At 38.9% G+C, this 22,471-nt stretch overlaps 2 protein-coding genes across 6 annotated transcripts in view; one reads left to right on the top strand and one right to left on the bottom strand.

The window, feature by feature from the left end:
* The window catches only part of LOC124054570 (centromere protein P), a 100,763-nt gene that overhangs the window by 51,128 nt on the left and 27,164 nt on the right, over nucleotides 1-22,471 (top strand). The window lies entirely within an intron of this gene.
* aspn (asporin (LRR class 1)) lies at nucleotides 6,099-17,222 on the bottom strand. Its single transcript, XM_046380727.1, has 8 exons — nucleotides 17,005-17,222; nucleotides 13,486-13,753; nucleotides 12,627-12,739; nucleotides 9,524-9,737; nucleotides 8,843-8,953; nucleotides 8,534-8,627; nucleotides 8,000-8,138; nucleotides 6,099-7,304 (listed from the first exon to the last, which is right to left on the bottom strand). The coding sequence occupies exons 2-8, from the start codon at nucleotides 13,706-13,708 to the stop codon at nucleotides 7,107-7,109; spliced, it is 1,092 nt and encodes a 363-aa protein (XP_046236683.1). The 5' UTR covers nucleotides 13,709-13,753; nucleotides 17,005-17,222; the 3' UTR covers nucleotides 6,099-7,106.

Here is a 22,471-nt window from a genome sequence, read left to right as displayed (position 1 = left end):
TACAAAGTAATGGTTGTTTTATTTTGGGGGAGGCAACAGACCATGGTATGAGTGGGATAATGCCCATTGTTGACCATTATACTGACTTGTAATAAATGTTGTTGATTAATTCTTCTTAATGATTCAAATCTAAACTGATCTTACTAATTTGATATTACTTATTTTCATAGGTTTGTCTGTTTCATTTTCTCATCAGGAATAATGACATTGTGCCAGATTATTTGCTGAGACATGGGGAAATCCAGCTATTGAAAAGGCATGAGCAGTCAGACATTAAGACAGTTTGGACGCAAATCCCTGGATTAGACAAATGTACTTGGAAGAGAAAACAAAAGTGAAAGGTATATGCCTTACACAAACTGTTCATTGCTACAATTTACAGATGCAATTGCTGTTTTAATTTTGATGTAACATCATTAACATAGTTGTGCACAGTTTTCCTGTGCATTGAGGTGTAATTTCTGACATATTAGCACTCATGAGATCCTTGTCTTGTAGAGAGTAGCGGTCCTTAAAGAATACCTTGGAATGATGTGCTATTTGGCCTTTACATATTTTTCCTCTGCTCAGCTGTGGCTTTTTGAGAGGAAGAGATTGGAAGAAGCTTGTTGGGAATTCTTGAAGGGGTAAAGTCCTTTAAAAGACATCAAATCAGATTTTAAACATCAAATTTGACAACACTGACATTCTTCTTGCTGCAAAGTGAAAAAGTGAATTAGAAAGTAGACATTAGACAGGATATTCCAGCAGCCTTGAATTTATCAGCAAGTTGTGAAGTGACTGAGGTCTTTGGGTCTCTAATCAGAGAACTGGTAGAAAGCAGTTGCCCTCTCCCATTTAATGACATTACCATTGCCCACTTTGTCCTCAGTTTATACTCTGGAAACCTGAGCTCCCTGGGATGACTACTCTGCCTCTTGTTGGTCTCTAACCATCTTCTTCTAGATGCACAGCATACCCAAGGTCATTTACTGAATCTGAAAACAAACATGTCAAAGATAATGTAAGAAATGGCACACCTTGAAATCCTCCTGGGAATCAAAAACCTTATTATCATCAAACTTGAGTTCAGCATTATTTTGCTCCAACCACCTGAAAAGCCAAATTTGAAAAGGAAACCCCTTTGACTTTTGATGTAGAGTTAGTTCATTAGAAGTCAAATTGGATTATAGACCTTACAAATGGTTTATCTGACACTAATTTAGGTTTTAATTTTACTTGAGATGATTTTAAAGTCTTTGATAGAGACATCAGACGCTGATCATTATTTTCCGACATTTGTTATAATTTGTTCAGTGATTTCCATTCAGAGCCAATCAGAAGAACATGTGATACAGTTTCTCTGTGTCCCACTAAAATGCCACCACTGACTGTAGGGCTTGTACAGCGCAGGACTGAGTTTCAGTTCAGAGAAACATGAAGCGTTAAACAGTGAAATGCAGTTTGTGACCTCACAACAAGTTTACAGTAAATACATGTACTGAAGTTCTTAATCTCACAACAGTTTAGAGTACTTTTAAAAGTACTTTGAGTGTTGAGTTACAGACGTTTAACATCAGCCTTTGAGCAAACCCGTGTCAAAGATGAAAGAGTATTTGCTCCAGGACACAAAGTACAAAAACTGAGACCATTTTTTTACTAAATTCTGTTTTTTTACAGTTTACAGATATTATTTCATTCTGTCTTAAACCTGTTTCTTTAGCAAGCAAAATAAATAATTTCCTCCACATTTATTATTTATTAGTATTATTACATACAACTGTGCGATAGGTGAGGGGGGCTAAAGAGGAGGATAGGACAGAAGCTCAAAAAAGTTACGTGAATTTCTTGCTTTTGGATTTTATATATTTGAAGTGCAGAGTGAGACAGCTGATTTATTTAACCAGGCACTTAAACAGTCTTTAAATTAGAAACATTTGTGAGAGTGCACAATAAATCCAGTATCAGAGATTTATAGTTTTAACCAAAAAAAATTAAGGGAGAGAAAAGGAATGAAAAATTTTAAGTGTCCCACTGTTTCACCTGAAAGAATTTGAAGCCTGTTGAGGAGACTAAAAGAGAAAAAGGAGGTAAAAAGATGAGACCTGATTTATACTTCAGTGATCTTTGTGGGAATATTGCAGATGCTCTTTTAAAGAGCGTCTGAATTTCTCCTCACACGTCCTCAGTTGCTTCAGCCAGTCTCAGCTTTTTTCTGAACTTTTTTCTTTGTGTTGTGTTTCTCTGATCAATTGCAAAATATAAGGTATTGATTATAGCATACAGTGTCATCTTTAGCCAATCACTTGCTGAATCAGAGAGATCCTGATGCATCTCATCTCCTTTTAAATATCTTTACTAGATTATGATTTGAACAAAATTGCCTCTGTTGTTTATTTCATGGCTTTTATTGTGTGAATTAACACCACTACTTGTTTTCCCTGAGGCTTAACGTTGGCAAAGGTCCCTCATTTCAGGTGATGTGGGGAGCCTCCATTGTAAAACGCTGTGGGAAACCTTGTATAACTTTCATATGTGACAAGTTTCTGATTATAAGTTGACAAGAATTAACTGACTGTTGTAGTTTGAATGTGCACTGTGCGATGCAAATTCAGACAACAGAGGGCTGCATTTCTGAGCTTGCTTTCTCTTAGGATAGAAAGCTGGTAAAGAGAAGTCATGAATGGAGGGCAAAGTGGACGATGGCAGGGGAAATGACTAGAGTTAAGTAGAAGAAAGAGAATAGTCTGAGGAGTAAATGCAGAGGGTGAAGAGACGTAAAAACACTGAAGTTAGGACCATTTTTCTGTGTGTGTGTGTGTGTGTGTGTGTGTGGCTGTGAGACGTGGCAGAACGAGGCCTGGCCAACCGGCAGATCTATTCCATATGTTTCCTGGAGAAATAGAGAGAGAGTGAGACAGAGAAAGAGAGAGAGAGGCAGCTCCCCACCACCCCACCCACAACACAACAAGTCTTCATTTAAAAAGACAAAACAGTTGAGAAGCAAACCATCCACAGCATTACGTCATACTGTACTGTAGCTCCGTCTCATTTTCTGCACACTGTAGATATCACTTTCAGGTAAAGGTGGTTCTGACAAAGGCAGCTTACAGGTGTTGGGTTTCTGGGAGTCTGCAGGGACCAGGCTGTTTGACAGGGGCCTCCCAGAGAGACTAAGAGGGCAATGAAAACACACACATCGGTTTCATCAAATCCATCATTCCTGTGTGTGTGTGTTTCACAGTCACAGAACTGTTGATGCTAGGAAAGGTCTTTTTTTTCAGGAGTTGGTAGAGATCAACTTTAGAGAGTAAATAGTGGAATCCATCAGCTGGATACAACTCAAAATAAGTAATGATGTTGCTTTATGTGTAAAAGTGGCAAGTTGTTTATTAAGCAACTTGAGCAACACATTCTCCACATCGGCTTTTTAAAAGGCAGGAAAAGTCTGGTCTCCTTTAGCCCTCAGCTATGCTGTAACAGCCAGGAGAATCCTGTCACAGGTTGTGAAACTGAAGTCTGGCTCATGGGGGGGCAGCAATTCAGCAATATAACATGGAGCTAAACCCTTAATTGCATTAAGGGTAATCAGTTAAATCTTCAGATTAGTTGTAATGCTACCTTGTCTTCATATAGCTGAAGGCTAAGATGATGCGAAAGCATTTATGAATAGAAAAATAATATTTATGTCACATGATATATTATATTAAATCTAGAGATAGTGTAGACTAACTTGGCAACTATAGCAAAGCATACATTGTATCCCAGCAATCCTGGAATTGGAGTTGTATGCTTTGAGATGCTGTGTAAAACCTAAATAAAAACAGAATGAAATCATTTACATATTCCTTTTAATCTATATTCTATTGTATACTGTACAAAGATCTTTCATGTTCAAACAAACTAATAAACTTTATTGTTTTTTGTAAATGTATTCTTATTCTGAATGTGAACCCTGCAACACGTTCCAAAGTAGAAGTGACAGAGTCCTGTTTATCACTGTGTTCCATCACCTTTTCTTTTAAAAACACTCATTAAGTGCTTGGGAGCTGAGGATGCAAATTGTTAAAAAGTTTGCAAGTGAAATTCTTTCCCATTCTTGCTTGACATACAACTTAAGTTCCTCAGTAGTCAGGTCAGGAGACAGGTCTGGACTGCAGGCAGGTCAGTCTAGCACCTGCACTCTTTTACTGCAAAGCCATGCTGTTCAAAGCATGCAGGTCATGCTTTGAACACATGCAGGTCAAAGCAGTCAAACATAACAAAATGGTTAGCTTCCTCACTGAGTATAGAGAAGCAATGCTTATTCTGGATGCTGAACAAAAATGGATAAATGGTTAAAAAGAGTTCATCTGCTGCCCATAGAGATATCAACCGCTATCACCGACAGGAAGACAACTATCGAGGATGCATTTGCTGGTGACATCGAACTACGTTGCTTTTCCTACCACAGATAGTGGCTACATAAAGAAACTGATGAGTGGAACAGTTGGGTTGATCAGACTTTTTTGCTGTGCCTGCTGCCTTACTGGCATCTGAACAGGAGAGCCTCAGTAAAGATGCAACAATTGAATCCATGAAAACTGAGTTCAGTCAGGAGCTTCTGTTGGATTTCTGGATTGAGCTGCACACAGAGTACCCTGCACTGACCAATCACACTGTCGAGATTGGAAGAATGGCCTGTGCTAACATGTCCTTAGGCCAGAGTAGGTTCTCAGCACTGACAAGCATGAAAACAAAAGACAGGCACAGACTGTGAGTGTGGAAAATGAGTTAAAACTCAGACTTTTACCAGTCTTTCTTAAATTCAGCCAAACTTTGAAGTTATGTGCGTCCTCTAAAGCACACACATATGTAAAAAATTTGGAAAACATTGCCTTATACAGTCATGTGTTTCACAAAGTACTGAACCTTGCTTGTGAATGCCTGAGCCTTTTGAGGATGCCCCTTTCTTGCCAAATCATGATAATGTTACCCCTGCCCAGGATACTACTGACCCAGCTGGACACTGTATGCACTAGTATAAAACACTGGTCTGTTGAACTGCATTTGCAAATCATTGTGTGCTGTTTTACTTATGTTTTACACTGTGTCTCCACTTTTCTGGAATGAGTGTTGCTGAAAAAACATCAGCAAACAGCAAAATTTAATTTAATCTGATTTTAAAATGTTCCCCTGTATTGTCCAAGAGAATGGACAAAATGTTTGAGAAAACTATTATAACTATTATTATATATTTGAACTATTATTTCTATAGACTTGAACTCTGAACTTATCACTCCCCGGGTGTCTTCATTCGTCTGGCTCAGTCTCCACTAAAACCAAGTAATCTACCCATAACTCTTCAGTGAGCAGTGGCATCTGCTGTTGAATGAAGGAATAGCTCAGCTGGTCTTTATTAACTTCATAACAGCGTTCCCAGTAGCAACATTTACAGGAGTGTAGAACTTTTCTGAGCCTAAACTGATCATTTTTACTTACAAATGAAAGAAAGATCCAATTATATTCCATAATAAACGAAACAAGAAAACCCTCAGGATAATATCCAATCTGTATACACTGTAGCAAACTTAAAGTGATTGAAGAAAAAAAAATAGCATCAATGCCAAAACATAAGTTTGTTGATTGGTTAGTTGGTAGCAAAAAAAAAAAAAAGATTGATTTTCAGTAATCTTTATCTATTAATTGTTTAAGTAATTCTTCTAACAAAAAAAGCCAAACAGATATTGGTTCCTTCTTCACTAATGTGAGGATTTGCTCAGGATCTTTTATCTTATTTATTTATTTATTTTTTACTATATTTGACTATGTTTGTTGCAGCTCCTTTAAGAATTCACTCCACGTTTCTGTTTCTGTCTGGTGTGAGACTGTTTTTCAAACACAATTTTGTCTTTTCATTTCATGCAGTATGTAGAGTTTGTTATTTCCCTTCTTTGGTAATAACCCTTTGTTAGTTCCCTGTTAATATTATTACAGCCAGTACCTTGCCCAATGATTTTTTGCAGCTTTGTTTTAATAAAGCTTTGCTTGATATTTTAGGTCAAATTTATTCATATAGCCTGATATCACAAATATAGCTGCAATATCACTTTGACAGAAAATTAAGACATAAATGGGGAGGTTTTCCACTTTTTATTAAAGACATAGTCAATAAATATAGCACCATTTCAGAGGAGAGATCACTGGAGGAAACAGGAACATGTTTATTACATGTTTTCAGATTGGGAGTTGTATTACCTGCCTATAATCTCATTGATAACTGTCGTTCAATTGGTTGCTATAGTTGATTAAAACAATGACGTTTTGGGTTTACATCAAGGACAATGTATAATCCAGTCTGACAAGTACCTTTCAACTTCTATATAAGAACAATACAGACATGCAGTGAGATAACATAAAACATCCAAATTAAGACAGACATTAGGCTTCAAAGTGACTTACTGCACTGAATAATGCCACTATCATTCATTGACTGTACAGACACCAGCTGGGTGGAAAAGGTTTTTAAACTCCTGTTAGGTCACATCTCTGTCTACTGTGACTCTTCTGTGATAATTACAATGTTTCAACTTTAAAAAAGATGTTAATATAAGAGGTACGGAAATTACAAAAAAGAAGAAATGTCTATTTTGTTTGTTGTTGAAGTGTTACAAAGACCACTTAAACTTAGAAATTCTTCTACTGTATTTTATTAAAGTGGTCTTATTTTGAAACTAAAAAGGATCTCTTTGGCTAAAAAGGCATCTGCATGTAATGCTACATTTCAAGTCAATGGGTGGTTTACTCAAAAAGTGACCAGAAGGAGGCGCTTTATTCCAGGACAGTTTACACAGCAAAAGTTGAGTGACATTAGGTAAGGATCACCTTAATGAGAGCATCTCACAGAGGCAGGCAGGGCTGAATTTCATTATAATGATCAGCTGTTCATGTTATCACATGTACCAGCATTCAACATGTATTACAGTTTTTAATATACATCTATAGAATGACTTTTTTTTTTTTACCCTTAAGTAATGCAGTTTCATCTTTTTATCTGTCCAAATTATTTTGGACTGCTTCTTTATGCTTTAACAAGAATATTGCCAGTTCTCCGTTTCTGAGCTGTCTAGAAAGTGTTGTCCCTACTTCTACTTTCTGAAGTTTCCAAGTTGAACACCTCTTCGTCCGGTCACACAGCGAAATGTGGCTGGCTGGATGTCCCAGTATTTTACAGGATTGGCAAACAGACTAATGCCTGTGTACAGATTCTTCTTGATACTGGGTCTGATGGGACAGAAATCGTTGACGCCCACATTGCTGATTTTGTTGCCATGGAGGAAAATCACCTAAACAAGATGGAGAAGATTTGGTTTTAATTAGTTATTTTTGGCTTTGTTCATAAAGTTTTGGAGCTCTGTTCTATTGCTGCCTAACTGCCTTGGAAACTCACAACCTTTAGAGGACAGTGTTCTGAGTTACACACTGAAAAGTTGGGCATGGTTTTGAAGCTCCAGGTTTTGAGAAGAAAATTTCGAGGGAAAGGTTGGAATAAGATACTTCAACATTAACTATTTTACCGTTGCGCTTCATTTCTAAAGGGACAACTGTATTATATGAGTTGGACATCAGAGTTTCAAGTAAGATTTTATTTTTTTCTGACCCTTCTTATTAAATAAATGCTTAAGGTACATATTGAAATTTGGAGGGTTGAAATGAAAAAGGTTAGGTATGTTCAGGTCATGTTTAGCAAAGCTTAGCACAAAAAAAATCTACATTCAAGGCTGTCTTATTTGTACAAATTGAAATGTAAAAAAGGCACAATTTCGGCAGAAGTTAGTTTGGAGCTATTTGCTGATCAATACTGCCGGTACAATGACTGCATACAGCATCTCAGAAGACCTGGCCATAATGGGGTTGCCATCTTTGAGTTGCATTCTGAATCTTCTATCAGCTAAACCCAACTGACTTGGTTTTGTGACAGGCACTTTAAACCACTGATACTTATCAAAGTGCTTGATTTCTTACTGTGCCTGTATCTCACCTGGAGGTAGCGCAGGGAGCTGAGGCCTGGTGGGATCTTTCTCAGTCGGTTGTTGTCCAGGTGGATCTCACGGACGTTTGGGATCCTGGCAAGGCTGCCATTTTCTACAAACTTGATCTGGTTAAAACCAAGTCCTAGTCTGGAAAAATGGCAACAGATAGTAGCCAGATATTACCACTTGTGAATAATAATCATTAATCTAAGCTAACAAAAGCACGATCCTTATTATCATTAATTATACAGTACAGACATGAAACATTTCTGCCAGTAGTTCCCTCCAAATCATACACACAGGATCTATAAAGAACACAGATAATGTTATATAAAATCTGTTTCTTTATTCCAGTGTCAGTTTAATTTTTACATATTAACAGTGAATGTTTTTGATTTTACTAGCAAACCTTTAGTTAACCATAAGTAAGAAAATAACACTCAAATTTGACTTTTGAAGACCAATCGGATTAATTCGAAGAGCCTGAACAAAATGTTGGCTAAATGTAAGTGTTCGTAGGTCAAAATGTGGCTGGTTTTCACCTCTGCAAATTTTTATATCTGATGAAGTCCTCTACTTCCACCTTAGAAATTTTGTTATAATCCAGGCTCAGCTCTGTGATGGAGGATGGGAGGTCTAGCAGATAAAGGAGAAAAAAAAATCACACACAGACAAAACATATCAAAGCATAGATGGTGTGAAGAAAATACTGTTAAAGTATCTGATTACACATATAGTTGTGCTCCATTATAGTAAGAACATAGGTGGGTGACTTGAGGATGAAAATAAGTTTACCGTTGATTTGTGTATACATCGGCATGACATGAATCAGCAAGTGTGTGATAACGTACCTTTTGGTACAGCGGTCAGTTTGGCCTCTGCTATACCGACGTACAGAGTTGACAAACCGTTAAATGCTCCCAGCTCAATCCCAGTGTTAGCTAGAGGATTGGCTCCCAGCTCTGTTTGTACAAGCATGATACAACAGTTTTCATTATGAATGATCCATTATATCTCAGTAGATTACAGTTGAGAACATACAGTTAAATATATTAGATCTATCAGTTACTGTTAGAGATCTGGTAAACTTGATTATACAACTTGATAAAGCGTTGATGAAGGTAATCTAGTACAATAAACAAGTAAAGTCTTTGCTTGATAGAAATGAGACATTCAGTTCAGTCTATTATTGACAATATTTTACTGTCAGTGCTATCTTTGGTATAGGTCCTTATGAAACGGTACTTAACAAAGACTTAACTATAGAGGCGGCAGAACAGAAAGCACTCATATATATATTTTTTGAAGACCGTGACAAACAACGTGTTTGTCGTGGGATTTAGGACTTTTTGCAGTAGACTAGTCTGTAGTATACTTTAAAATCCAAATACTGCTATGTAGCATTTTATTTTTTACCTTTCTGTGGTGCTGCAGTGGTTCTAATGTATAAAAACCTGAAGGATTGGCCTGCCTGGCATTTGACAACATTGGTTATTGCTAATCTGATACAGAAAGCTTAAACAAGGTCTTACCCAGCACATGGAGTTTCCTCAGGCCTTTAAATGCATCCTTCTGGATTCTATTGATATTATTTTCATGGAAGCGGAGCTCAACGATATTGGGAGGCAGGTTTGCAGGGATCTCAGTCAGCAGGTTGTAGGAGAGATACAGCAGCCGGAGATGGAACATGTCTCGGAAGGCCTTGGGGTGTATCTTTGAGATCTTGTTGTTGATCAGAAACAGGCCCTGTTGAAGGAGAAATAATCAAAACAAAACTTGGTAGGTTAAAACTGAATTTGGCTGCATTTCTTAGGTCAGATGTAAGATTAGAACAGCTGTACTGTTTAACTCTTGATGAAAAGCCACTGTATTAGCTGTGGTTGCATGTTCCCAATGATTGCTTTGATACAGTACAGTTATACTGAGTTTGAGGCCTCCCCAGCTGCAAAAAGATCAACTTAATCAAAGGTAGACTGTGTCACTACCCTTACTTCTCAGCTGAGAGTTACATACAGGGGGGCTTTCATCTGGTAAAGCTGCAGGCTGCATTTAAACTATTACTGAGCTGTTTCTTCTCATCTGTAACCTTAAAAGCTGTAAGATGGTATTGTTATTTACATTTGCATCTTGAGTCTGAATCTGAATATTTTACTTGCATATTAAAAAAAATTATTAAACCTTACAAATTCCACTCAAAATAAAGTGCTTTGCCACTGGAAAGAGCTACAATTAACAATTAACTTAAAATGAGCCTTACACCCAACTTAAGCTGACATATTTTACTTTACCAAACAAAAGCAGGTGCAGCAGATTTATATAGCAAAATAATTGTCAGTTACTTATATCATTTTATGCTTATAAATTCACCAGTACTGAGGTAATTTATCAGATTTCTGAGGCCTCTATCCTAAACTGATCATCCAGGGCCATGAATTCCATAATTTTAATCGTTATTGCTTTTGGTCTTTTCACTACTCTTTCCTCAACAAGGAAAGGCAGGAGAGGCTGCTGGCTTGTGTCTAGCACTGAGTTCTGGCTAGCTTTAGCTTTATCTGCTTTTCCTTTGCTAGCTGGGCATGTTCAGCTGGGTCATGGGTTTTAAGTATCTGATTAGGTTTGTTTTTCCAAATGTTTTCCTGGTAGTCCACCACGGTTGACTTTGGTCTTTACAAGTGTTGTGTCTTCTTAACTCACAGTGAAGAACTTCCACGGTAAGACATGTCTGCGTGTGACTGTGACATTATTGCCTGCGCCACTCTACGTATGACATGTGGTGCATGCATAAAACAGCTTGGAATCAGAGATACGAGAGTGTGGCTGGCTGTTGCCTGGCCCAGGCTGAGCACCAGCTGATTCCGGTCCCTGTCCGGTTGATCGGTGCATCTCTTGTAGGAAGTCATGGATTGCACATTGGATCTGATGTCTTGGTCTTAAACTATTACCACTTTTGCAGAAGAAAAAATAGTAGTTGTTAAAACCGACACCCTTACAGCGTTATGGATAACAATAGGTTTTAACTGTATTGGTTTTAACTGTATCTCCACTGCTGGAGACACAAGAGTAACAACACAGACACACCATCTTACTTAAGAACATGTACACCAGGCATCTCAAACTGGTCCACAGGAGGGCCGGTGTGGCTGCAGGTTTTTGTGCCAACCAACCAAGAGCACACCGTTTGACCAATCAACTGTCTGAAGACGGAGATCAGTTGATTAAATGAGTCAAGTCTGGTGTGCTGCTGCTTGGTTGGAAAGAAAACCTGCAGCCACACCGGCCCTCCTGTGGACCAGTTTGACATGCCTGATGTAGACTAACTTCTGTTAAAAAAAAACTTAATAAAACATAATTGTCAGAGTAATCAAGAAAATATCATCCTTAGGTGGAGCCCAACTGAGAATTGAGGGACTTATTCTCCCTGATCTAATGTGCCTTGGATTTTACCTCATTTGTATGCTGTTTTGGAAAATACATTTTCTAAATGATTAAATTCAATCATGAATGTTAAGAACAAATACCCACAAAACTAATGACATTCCCATGGCTCTCAGCTATAAGCTAAGCTATACTATGCTTGTGGCAATTATCAACTCTTCCTCAACTCTCCTCTTTGAATCTTTGTGGAACAGGTTTTGCAAATTACAATTATGTTATCTTCTTCTGAAATTGTAGAACACATCCACACTGGTGTCAGCATGTTTTGCTATCTGGTCTACACTGTGTGGTTCTAGGTGCCGCGGTCTGATGTTGCACTTCTTCTCCGCTTCCTTTTTCATCTTTGTGTTGATTGGTAGATTATAACGATACATACCGCCACCTACTGTTTCAAAGTGCATAGATGTTGTTCTTGGTAAATCAGTGAAAGCAATTTGGTGACATATTGTCAGCTTTGTTGATAACTGAATAGTTCCCATTATCTGGCCGATAATTTATCAGTTTGATATATGTCCTGTGTCCCTAATTTTTCCATTTATGTGTAATCACTTGAAACTAGTAACTGTTGTGATTTGTTACCTCACAATGACCCTTTAATACCTACAGAGGGAGTGGGCCCTCTTTGCAAGAGTCCTCCATGTTGCACTGCCATGTTTCTTCTAGTAGCCCAGAATAAACAAACCATACACTGGCTTTAGAGGGGGGCCTTTTACGTTTTAGATATTCTAGCTGCCAACACAGAGGATGGTGAATTGAGGCGTACTTAGTTGGTTGCGATCTGCAACCTCACCACTAGATGCCTGTAAATCCTGCACGCTGGGCCTTTGAGCTTGAAGAGGCTTTTATCTGAGGTCCTGTCTTGTACTTGCCATTTCTTGTCATGTGGTGTAAGGCTGAGGATTTCCTTAGTGCTTTGAATGGGTCAAATGGAGTTAATTGATAGGAGAAAAACTGGTGCTCCTATCACAAAGATCAGATTGTAAGTACATGTACAGGGTGATACAGTACCATCAACATTACTCAAACCTGAAATCAGAGTTGTGGCTGGAACTTATTTACTCATTTATTTTGTTCTCATCTGATGGGTTGATGTTATTCTTTATTTGTTTACATGCCTGATGTTTATGTCTGTTTAATGTTAACAGTGGCTGTGATGTTCATTACTATGTGCAGAGTAAAGCCGTTCTGAAGATTTCTTACATAAAGCTTGTGGAGGCCTTTAAAGTCATCCTCCTTGATCTCAGTGATGTCATTATTTTGGAGATCTAAGATCACAGTGTCTTCAGGAATCTTCTCAGGAACAGAGATCTGCCCTGTTGGCAGAAACAGAAATGCCTGATTAGACCCCAGGGATGAAGCAAAAGTGATAAAAAATCCGAGCTCATGCTGCACCTGTGTGTAAAACAGATGCACGAGTGAAGAAGTCATTGTCTTCCTGACTCCAACTCTCAGTTTGAAAAAGTCTAGTTTAAAAAAAAAATTGGTGGTGACTCAGCAGATGGACTCTACAACTGTGGCAGTGATCCCAAAAGTTTTTCATTGCTTTAGGGACTAATGTTTCAGTAAATAGAGGACACAGTAGCAGGCATGTGCCAGTTCAGAGTGAGAATGTGTTCATTTTTCTGGTAGGAAGTGAAATGTGAGACACTAATTTCACACCAAACTTGGCCACAGAATCAGAGCTGTGCATGCTGCTACACTCAAAAGATTGCGGTCACTGTCAGAAATAATGACCTTGCTCTGCATGATGCTGCTTTCTGGTGAGAATTTTGCTATGAATAACCACTACATTGCATTCCCAACCCAGAAGAACGTTTTTTGAAACAAGATGAATCGAACAATTCTAATCTTCAGTCCTACTGTTTCTAACATTAATATCATCACTTTCTGACAGAAAACACTCTGTGTCAATCTGGTCATTTATATAGAGTGCTAACTGAACGCTGAACTTTGCATAGTGTCTATAACTACATTAAAGAACAAGCCTTTATCAATATGCATGAATAGCTGGCGTTTTTCAGCACACAGTGATTAGAATAATGTGTGTATGTGTTCTAACCCTGATCAGAGCACTGCACCACTCTAGGTGAGCAATGGCAGCCAGCTGGACAGTTCTCATCATCATAATCGTCGTCATCAGCATCGTCATCATCATCATCATCATCATCTGAATCATCAGCCATCATGATGTCGTAGTTTTTCATGAAATCCATGACGTTGATTGGCTGGTAGGGTTTGGCGTTGCCGAGTGCCAGCAGGCAAAGCAGCAGAAAGATCCTCATGGTTTTTTTTGTAAGACTGGTCAGTGAAAGAGCAGCCAGGAAGAGCTGTAGGAAAAGACAGACATCAGGTTCAGTCTAAAACTTAAAAGGGCTAGACTGTGATGTCACTGAGGAAATAACTTGTCCAAGCAGTGGAATGTTTTTTTTTTTTTTTCCCTGCAGTTTTCTTCGAACATCAATATAACAGAAGAGAGATGTCTTCCATAGAGTTTACCTCAGTTTACATTATCCACATGAATGACGCACTGTAATGGAATGGATTCACAAGTGAAAAGTTTTGTGACAGTTCAGATTTCACTAGCTGTGGCATACAGTGGTGCTTTATAGGAATGAGGAATGGCACAGACTGTGGAAGTTGGTTACCTTTTTGTAATCCCTGCTGTTTACTGTATGCATTTCATATCCATCCTAAGAAATGTTTGACAAGAGAGCAAGGAGAGCTTCACAGCATCTGTTTTTCATCCGTTTTAACCACTAATGTGCTGATTGCACCCCTTTGAGAGGTATTCACAATTACAAAATTTTGCTATACCACATAAAGATTCAACCTGGCCTGAGATGCCTCTACTGGCACTGGAAAATCATTTAAATGAAACAGTATGATTATATGTTATTGTTACTCTTTCTCTCTCTTTTTTTTTGGCACCGATTTTGGCAATGATTTCAACACCATTCAACACAGAAAGTTAATTCAAACTTTTTGTGTTTGTATCTTTCTTACTTCCCAAAATATTGATTTTTTTTCCTCCATTCAAATGAACTGTCTGACGGAGGAGTCCCTCCCTCACACACAAACATGCGCAGACACACAGGTACTCACTTGAATATATTATAACCCAAATCTGACGTCAGAGAAGATCATGGTACAGCTTGTTTACATGGACACATTTCATACCAAAAACTTCATAGTGTCTGCTTCAAGTTTCATAGTGTGTCCTTCGTCATGCAGAATCACTTATTATCACGGAACAAGGGAGGGAGGCAAGAGAGAGGCAATGTGGGTAACCCTCAGTCACAATATTATCAGAGCAGCCTGGACATCTTCAAGGACTCCATGTTATCTGAGCTTGAGCCAATCTCAGCTGTTTTACCCACATTTCAACACTTTACTGACACCTCAACAGAGTTTCAACACCTGTCATCATTTATCCCTTTCACTCCCTCAATTGCTGTTTCATTTAAAGTTAGTCACTTCTGTAGTAATTAGTAATGTATTAATGTGTAATCAGTACTTTAGTTGAAATGCTTGAAGCGAAGGCAACTGGATATCTTTAGGTTGCTGAAACAACAACCTTCTCTTCTAGCACTTCAACCAACATGACTGAGAACCTACATCGACAATCAGCACTTTCATGTTGAAGGTGGTTGAGATGGAGCTCATAACAATGAATTCCTATATTTTGAGTAGTAATCTTTAGTATTGCCTTATATTTAATAAACCAATTACATGTTTTAGAAAGATGAAAAGTAACTAGCAGCTGTAGCTGCCACTTATAGCTATGAAATATAACGTATCATAACATTGAAATACAGCTACTTGCACTCTACTACACTGGTGTTTTTTGTAGCTGGTTTTCCTATTAAGCTTTAGTCGACTGACTAGCTACCACCACTTTGTGTGTGAGCATTGGAGTGTCCGAGCTGTCCCAACTGTGATGCTGAACAGTGCCAATGTCAGCTCATACTCACTAAAACCGTTCTTAGTAATTCAGTTGGGTTTCGGTGTTTCAGCATCAAAGTAGCCCGATTTTTGAATGTTTTGCTAAAACCGTGAATGGTGAAAGGGCATGCAGAGTTCCTGGAGTGGTCTTTTTTTATATCAGTGTTTCAATGAGGCTGTGAAAACCTCTACTGGAAAGTTCTTGCAGCCAGCATAAATATTTCTCCATGCCTCACCTATTCAGCATCTGTGGTGATTCACAAAATTATTTATATATCTTCCTCTATTACACAATTACATAGCCAGCAGAGAGAGTCTGAGATTTTCTGGTTGCGTGCTCCGGGTAATCTTAATGGATTCTGAGCCCTTCAGTTGAGCAGTCTGTCCACCCACAAATATGTGGCGGTGGTCGACCATCCTGCTGCGACAGCAAATACCACACAGCACAGACCCTTCCTCTGCAGCCACACTGTCTTTTGTTCCACATGTGCTCATTTAGCACAAAGAGGCTGTTTTCTTGTATGTTTTGCAACTTGGTGGTAAGTGAGAGATGATTCTTCTGTTAATGAGTCTTCCTGTCATGTAATCAAACAATCCTTGCAGTAAATCCAGTAAATCTATCCTCACTCTGGTCATAGTGGTGCAGGTAAATGTTTTTCTTGCATTTCATAAAAAACCCAAACCAGAGGGACATTGCCAGCCTTTGTTCTCCCCTGATCCCTGCTTTTCCCATCAGGACTCACATACAACTATATGTCACCACCACAACCACCATGACTGCAACTAGTAACTGTCTTCATAATCAAATAGCCTGTTAATTATTTTTATGATTGTTGGGTTGTCACATTTCCAACTCAGCAAAATAGTTGATGATGTGATGACATGTTTACTTTAAGTCCAACCAGTCCAATATTTCGTTAACGATCATAAGAAGAACAGCAAATCCTCACACTGGGGAAGATGGAATCAGAAAACCGTTGGCATGTTGAAAAAAATCATTGTTTTTAAAACAGTAGTTTGTGTAACTGTTGATCAACTAATCAGTTAATCGTTAGGTATTCATATAGTGTACTTGAAGTAATTTTGAAACTTTGAGGTGATTCAGACAAAATTTCCTCATGTGTTTGTATTTAAGAGTTTGTTATGGCTGTACTCCTTGGAAAATTACTTAACATTTTTGTCAAATGAGACCAATGTGAACCAAGACTCCAAGCAAGTAGCACAAATGACCACAGCATTCAATAGACCCCAACCATCCTCTCCTTAGTTTTTTCCCATTATTTAGTTCACTTCAACTGGAGCTACAGACTTATGAACATTCACTGAAACTTATCTCGTTATGCTCTACGATTTGCATGCTACTCTATTCCACTTAAAAATAACAGCATTTGAAATATTCTCCATTAAAATACATCAGTTTTTCCCCACGACAAAGACCTAGATCAGCTGATGATATGATAGTCCTGTGGCTCCACTAAAACAACTCCATCACCTTCAAAGCATTCAAAAGAAGTTAGTTGTTAATTGTCCTAAACACCACAGAAAAGTTGTATTCTCTGAAAATAAAACATGCCATATCAATTAGTTAGGAAAATTGGAATGATTGTTTTGTTAATAAATCCAAGGTGAGTCCTACCTCAGCTGTCAGGTGTGTTTGTGTCTTGGTTTAAACCCCACGCAGTGAGCAGAGCAGCAGTAGGGTCCAGCTGGAGGGCTGAGAGTTGGACCCTCAGTCAGTACATTCCCAGTGAACGGAGAAGCGTCACCCTCTCTCTTTGGAAAAAAAAAAAAAGTGAATCGGCCCCCAGAACACCCCCACCAACGGAAAACCTCTGCTGTTAGGGTGAGAGGTTCAGTTTCAGTTAAGAGCTCTTGACTCTTTCTCTGATCACACCATCTGTACGTCTCGGGGACGACGTCTGAAAAGGCTTTGTTAAGACTTAAGTCACGTGCTTTTCATCAGGAGCTTTGAAGTGATGCCAGGATAGTTAGCTTGAGACTCATGAATGCTTGAGTCTTTATATAGAACATACCGGTAGATCAGTCATCTCCCCTCTCTTCATGAGCAGCTGCCATATTAAATATTTTACATCAACATGAATGGGTCCTGCACAAAGGCCTGTTGGCACTGGGTCCAAACAGCTGTTGTAGCAGTTTGTGTTTTCTCAGTAACTAGCTCAAAACTCACATGTACCGGTAGCTTTTATTTTCTCTCACCCATCCCAGTGCTTCCCAGCATCCTGACAGCGTTTTTCTGACAGAAAACAATGCCACAGGCTATAATCATGCCCTGGTATCTTTCTTTTTGTGCCATCTGCACTGAAAAGCAGAGACAGGACAAACAGTAGAGAAACAGAGTTGATGTTTGCAACATCCAGTCAACAGTATGTGTTTTGTGTTGTGTTCAACATGATGTGTAACTTAACAAGGCACCCCAGGGAAGCCTAGAGCTTGGTGTTTGAGGCAGAATTGAAATACCTCCCAAGAATGGAAACGCTAACAGTTTGCTCCCTCAGGGGCTCACGTGTTATACTATTCCTTTTTCCATTCAGTGCTGATATTTTCTGCTAAGCTGTGCTGAAACGGCATTCTGAGGCACAGCTTATGGCAGAGCCAGACCATCCAAATATGCCCTGGTTTGGCAGTCAGGCCAACAGAAAGCGGGACTGTGTTCTGGTTTCAATGCATCTTCTCGATGTGGAAATCATATTTTCCAAACCTTCATAGATCTGGTTAAATGATCAAGGAGCCTGCTGAACTCTCCCATGTTCAGCATTCTTTTTGAAGGAAATTTCCCAACTTTATAAGTATCTTAAGCGTTTTTTTCTCACCAGTAGTTTCCAACTCTCCTAGAAAACTGAAATTAGTAATAGTATTTTCAGTAAAATATTTGGTGCAGATGGAGTTACATCTACAGACTTCAGTTTACTGAGTAACTGTAAAAGGTACTTGGCATTCATTAATGACAAGTATTTAGGAAATATTCTCAGATGACTATTTAAGCCTCATGCGTGGGGCACTGTATAGCATGAATGAATATCTGTATATGTACTGTATATTGTCACTTGTCATTGTTCAACCTTACCAAGGTCTAAAGGGGCAATAAAATATGGCCAGATTTTTACTTTAAACCATTAAAAATGAACTAACATTACCAGCAAAATGTGAAGAAACAACAGTGTTGATGTCTCTGTATTGTGTTGCAGATGTATCTACTGAAGTTAGTGTACTAAGCAGATAGCCCTGTCCATCTTATCTCATTTGGTACCTCTAGAGGAGGTAGTCCGATGACCCCCTGTAATTTCAGCTGGGAGATTTGTGTGAGCGGTGAGCTCACTAAGATTCACATTGTCACTTAGTGTTTAGTTTAGTAGGTAAACAAGACAGGCACACAAAATGTCAATTAAGTGAATTTTCTTACACTTGTTTTCCTTACAAAATAGAGGAATTCAGTTGGCTTAATTGCCTTGCTAACTCCATTCATCCTTTTCCTATACCGCTTTTCCGTCATGGCTGCGGGGGGCTAGAGTCCCCTATCCCAGCTGACTACAGGCAAGAGGCAGGGTACACCCTGGACCACGCACTCTCACACTCACACCTAGGGGCAATGTAGCGTAGCCAATTAGCTACGTGTGAGGAAGCCAGAGTACCCGGAGAACATGCAAACTCCACATAGAAGGGCCCGGACCAGGATTCGAACTTGGAACCCTCTTGCTATGAGGCAACAGCGCTAACCACTGCACCACTGCCTTGTTAACTCAAAAAACACAATTTATTCAGATGAGATATAAACTAAATACAAGTCACCAAAATTATCTTGGTTTGTCTTTTCACAGTCACCTCTGGTTTGGATGAAATAAATTCTGAATTTACAGTAAGAGTAAGATAAGATAAGGGTGAGATAACAGTGAAAGTGTTGAAGTGAAAATGGCTCTACATGCCACTTTTGCCTGCTGCAGATACCCAACTTTCTCTTGCTTCTATGTGCTTCATATCTCCCTCGGCCCCTGCCAGCCATGTCTTCTGTCTCTGGAGTCACAGTCCCTGACAGAGCTGTATCAAGAATAATGTTACATTCTTTAATACAACGTGTCATCTGTCATCTATCCAGTTGTTTGGTTGTTTTTAAGGGGGACTTTAGGTTGTGTCAAGGTATGACATTTTTTTAATAATTGTCCATTTATTAATTTTTAATCTGATTTCTGTTGTATGTTGTTAGTATGTATGTGGCTGTTATTACTGCCTATTGTGGTCACCCTTGAAAAAGTTTTAAAGCAGCAACAGTTAGTAATCAGCATTTATGATGAAGATTGTAAACATAATTTATTTAGAAATGTTCCAAACAAAACAAGTTCCAGTCTGCTTTCATATGCAAATGCAGTATTCATCATTAAAACCTCAGGAAATGTTTGACCCCTCCAAAAGTGAGCCAGTAGCCTGATGAGTTGGCTCAAAATAAGCTGCTATTATCTGATATGTGAGCTTGATATGCAAGTCTACATTTATTTTTTCCCTGTTCAAAACCTGAGGCTCAGTTTCCAGTGCTTCATAATCACAGTTTTATAGCTCTGCTGAAACAATACTCTGTATGAGCCAGATTTTAGGATTAAAGCATACTGTTTTCACAAACATTGCAGGTTCTGATTAGACCCTGATGTAAACCTGCGTGAGTATTTTCTTCTGTTTTGTGCACTATGAGAATACACAGGCTTTGTTCAGCACAAGCCTAACAGCAAATCTAATTGTGTGATGCTTCCCTTAATGTCACTATAGCTTTATGGTATTTTGTTTTTCTATCTGTCCAAAAAGTACAAACGCAGACTTAGAAATGGTGAACTTTTGTCTCGAGCTGGACGTTTGTCATGCCATCATCTTCTCTTCAGGGGGATTGTGTGTATAAAAACCTCATGCTTCTCAGCTGACTGGTCTACCACAGAAAGATTTAATTCAGTAGCTTTAATAGTCCAAAGAGGGAAACTGGTTTGTGGCGGTGAAAAAATCTATGGCGTAATTGTTGGAATTACAGTATTGAAACTGCAAATTAAATGTTAGAGATTATTTCCTGATGGGAGATGGTTTGCGTTCCTGATGGGAGGCGGTCAGGATGTCTCAGGATGTCATACTTTCCATCCCATCAGTCGTCTTCATGGCTCTGGACCAGGTGGAGCTTGTTGTGTTCTTATGCTAACAAGAATTTCGTCCAGCTGAGCCTTTAAAACTGTGACTCATCAGGGCAACTGGCAGGGCAATGGTGCCAAGGAGGTGCCTCAGTTGCCACTGTTGCTTTAGTACCATTGGAACATCTTGTTGCCAGGAAACATTTACATTGAGCTGTCACAGGGTCACAACTCCGCATGTTACTTACCCAGTCAGGCTGCACAACGGACCAGTGTTCATCATCCTCAGACTTCACCATGACCTCACCTCACCATGAGTCTACCTGATGCAGGAATTTTTGAGGTCAATAACAATGCTGATAGGAGACCTTTTTTTTTTTTTTTTTAACATATCTGACAATTATAGATACTGAGCATAAGATCTGATTCTGTGAGTACTGGGAAGCTTGGGCTAACTGTGACTCACAGTATTGGTGCAGTAGTAATGTCATCTAAGTCAACTAAATAGAAGATTGGACATTGTGTCATAGCGGTGAATTTAAGTTAATCCTGGGTCCATTCCTGCATCCAGCTTTCCTGGTATTGTTTGACAGACACCGTGAATGTTATGATCAGAGGTTTCTTGCAAAGCATAGTACCTCTTTTTGCATTTTCTGTACTGGCTGTCTGACTTCTTTCTCAGAAAATATACATTGAGGAAGCAGACAATAACTTTCAACTGAAGTTGGTGAACCATGATTTTAACTAACATATTCTGCTCATCCTTACACTAATTTTTTGTGCCTGATGAAATGTCAGCTAAGTTCAATATCCTGAGGGATATTGAAGAGCTAATGTGACTTATGATTGTTCCTTCATGTGTTTGTTTTGTGGGACTGATGAATGCAGCAGCTGTTCATGTTGGCAGATGAGAAGAATTTTCTCTTTTCTACAGGAAAACCTTTGATCTCTGAGCTTCGGCTCATTGGAAGAAAGTTTTCCGGCTTAAGTATGACAAGATGATGGCTGCCAGCATCTAGAAACTGAGTAGACATTACTGATTATCGTTTTTATTGCTTTTCTGCTTTTAGGCCTGTGTGAAATTGACTAATATTTCCAATTTGTCTTACCAAAGGAGGAGCTGAGGGTTTTTGTTGTCTTCACATTTTAGCTTTTCTGTTCTTTTCAATCTGTCTGCTACTGAAGTAAATCATCCTAAACCTCAGGCTTTCAGAGGAAAATATTATGATAAAGTTGGCTTCCACCTATGGTAATTACAGCTTCCCACTGAATGTGTATTGCATGAGGGTAGTTGACACGTGATTCAAAGATCGCCACCACATTTTATCATGACTCTTTAATAGTGATTATAGCGCCACCTCCCCCTGAGACATGAGGCGTTAATTTGATAACAGGAGAGTAAATGAATGTACTCCTCCACGTACTGGAAGTGCTGACAGTGAAGGGGATCAGGGAATGCAGTGGAATAAACCAAACTTCACAGGTTGAATATCTCTATTCTTTGTCAACAAGCATCTGAAACTCCAGATGTTGTACAGTGTTCCAGATGGGAACATGAGGCTTATGTAACCTGGTTCCAGACTTCTGTATCACAGGTCTGGTGTTGTGTTCAGTGACAGCAGTTTTCAGAATTCCAGCCAAAATGAGTATTATACCAACAGACAAGATCCTGATCCTGGGAGGAAAAACATTATTTTCACAGACACAATAACAAATGTCAAGAAACATCGAAAAATGTTTCTGGCAAAACTTTTTTCTGCTTTATGAAACTTAAAGAACTTAGACAGATTGTCCTTAAACTCACTTTTTACCTGTTTCTAAGTAATAAATACAGGGGAGAAACAATGTTGTTGAGACAACAAGAACGAGCACATATAGAGTATGTCACAGATATGTCCCAGTCATCTGCAAAGGAGGCACATGATGAAATTCAAGTCACGGGGACCTCTTGCAGACCGTTGTGGCTGCAAGGACATTTTAAGTTGC

Source organism: Scatophagus argus, chromosome 3 (assembly GCF_020382885.2).
Source record: "Scatophagus argus isolate fScaArg1 chromosome 3, fScaArg1.pri, whole genome shotgun sequence".
Lineage (NCBI taxonomy): Eukaryota > Metazoa > Chordata > Actinopteri > Scatophagidae > Scatophagus > Scatophagus argus.
The sequence above is the reverse complement of the archived record's forward strand: the minus strand, read 5'-3'. Positions and strand labels throughout refer to the sequence as shown.

What these genes read in the sequence shown, in the direction of transcription:
- aspn (XM_046380727.1), bottom strand. Translation starts at nt 13,708, where the DNA reads ATGAGGATCTTTCTGCTGCTTTGCCTGCTGGCACTCGGCAACGCCAAA. An exon ending in GGTGCAGTGCTCTGATCAGG is followed by an intron (nt 12,740 to 13,485) that starts GTTAGAACACAT and finishes TTCTGCCAACAG; the next exon opens with GGCAGATCTCTGTTCCTGAG. An exon ending in ACTGACCGCTGTACCAAAAG is followed by an intron (nt 8,628 to 8,842) that starts GTACGTTATCAC and finishes TTTATCTGCTAG; the next exon opens with ACCTCCCATCCTCCATCACA.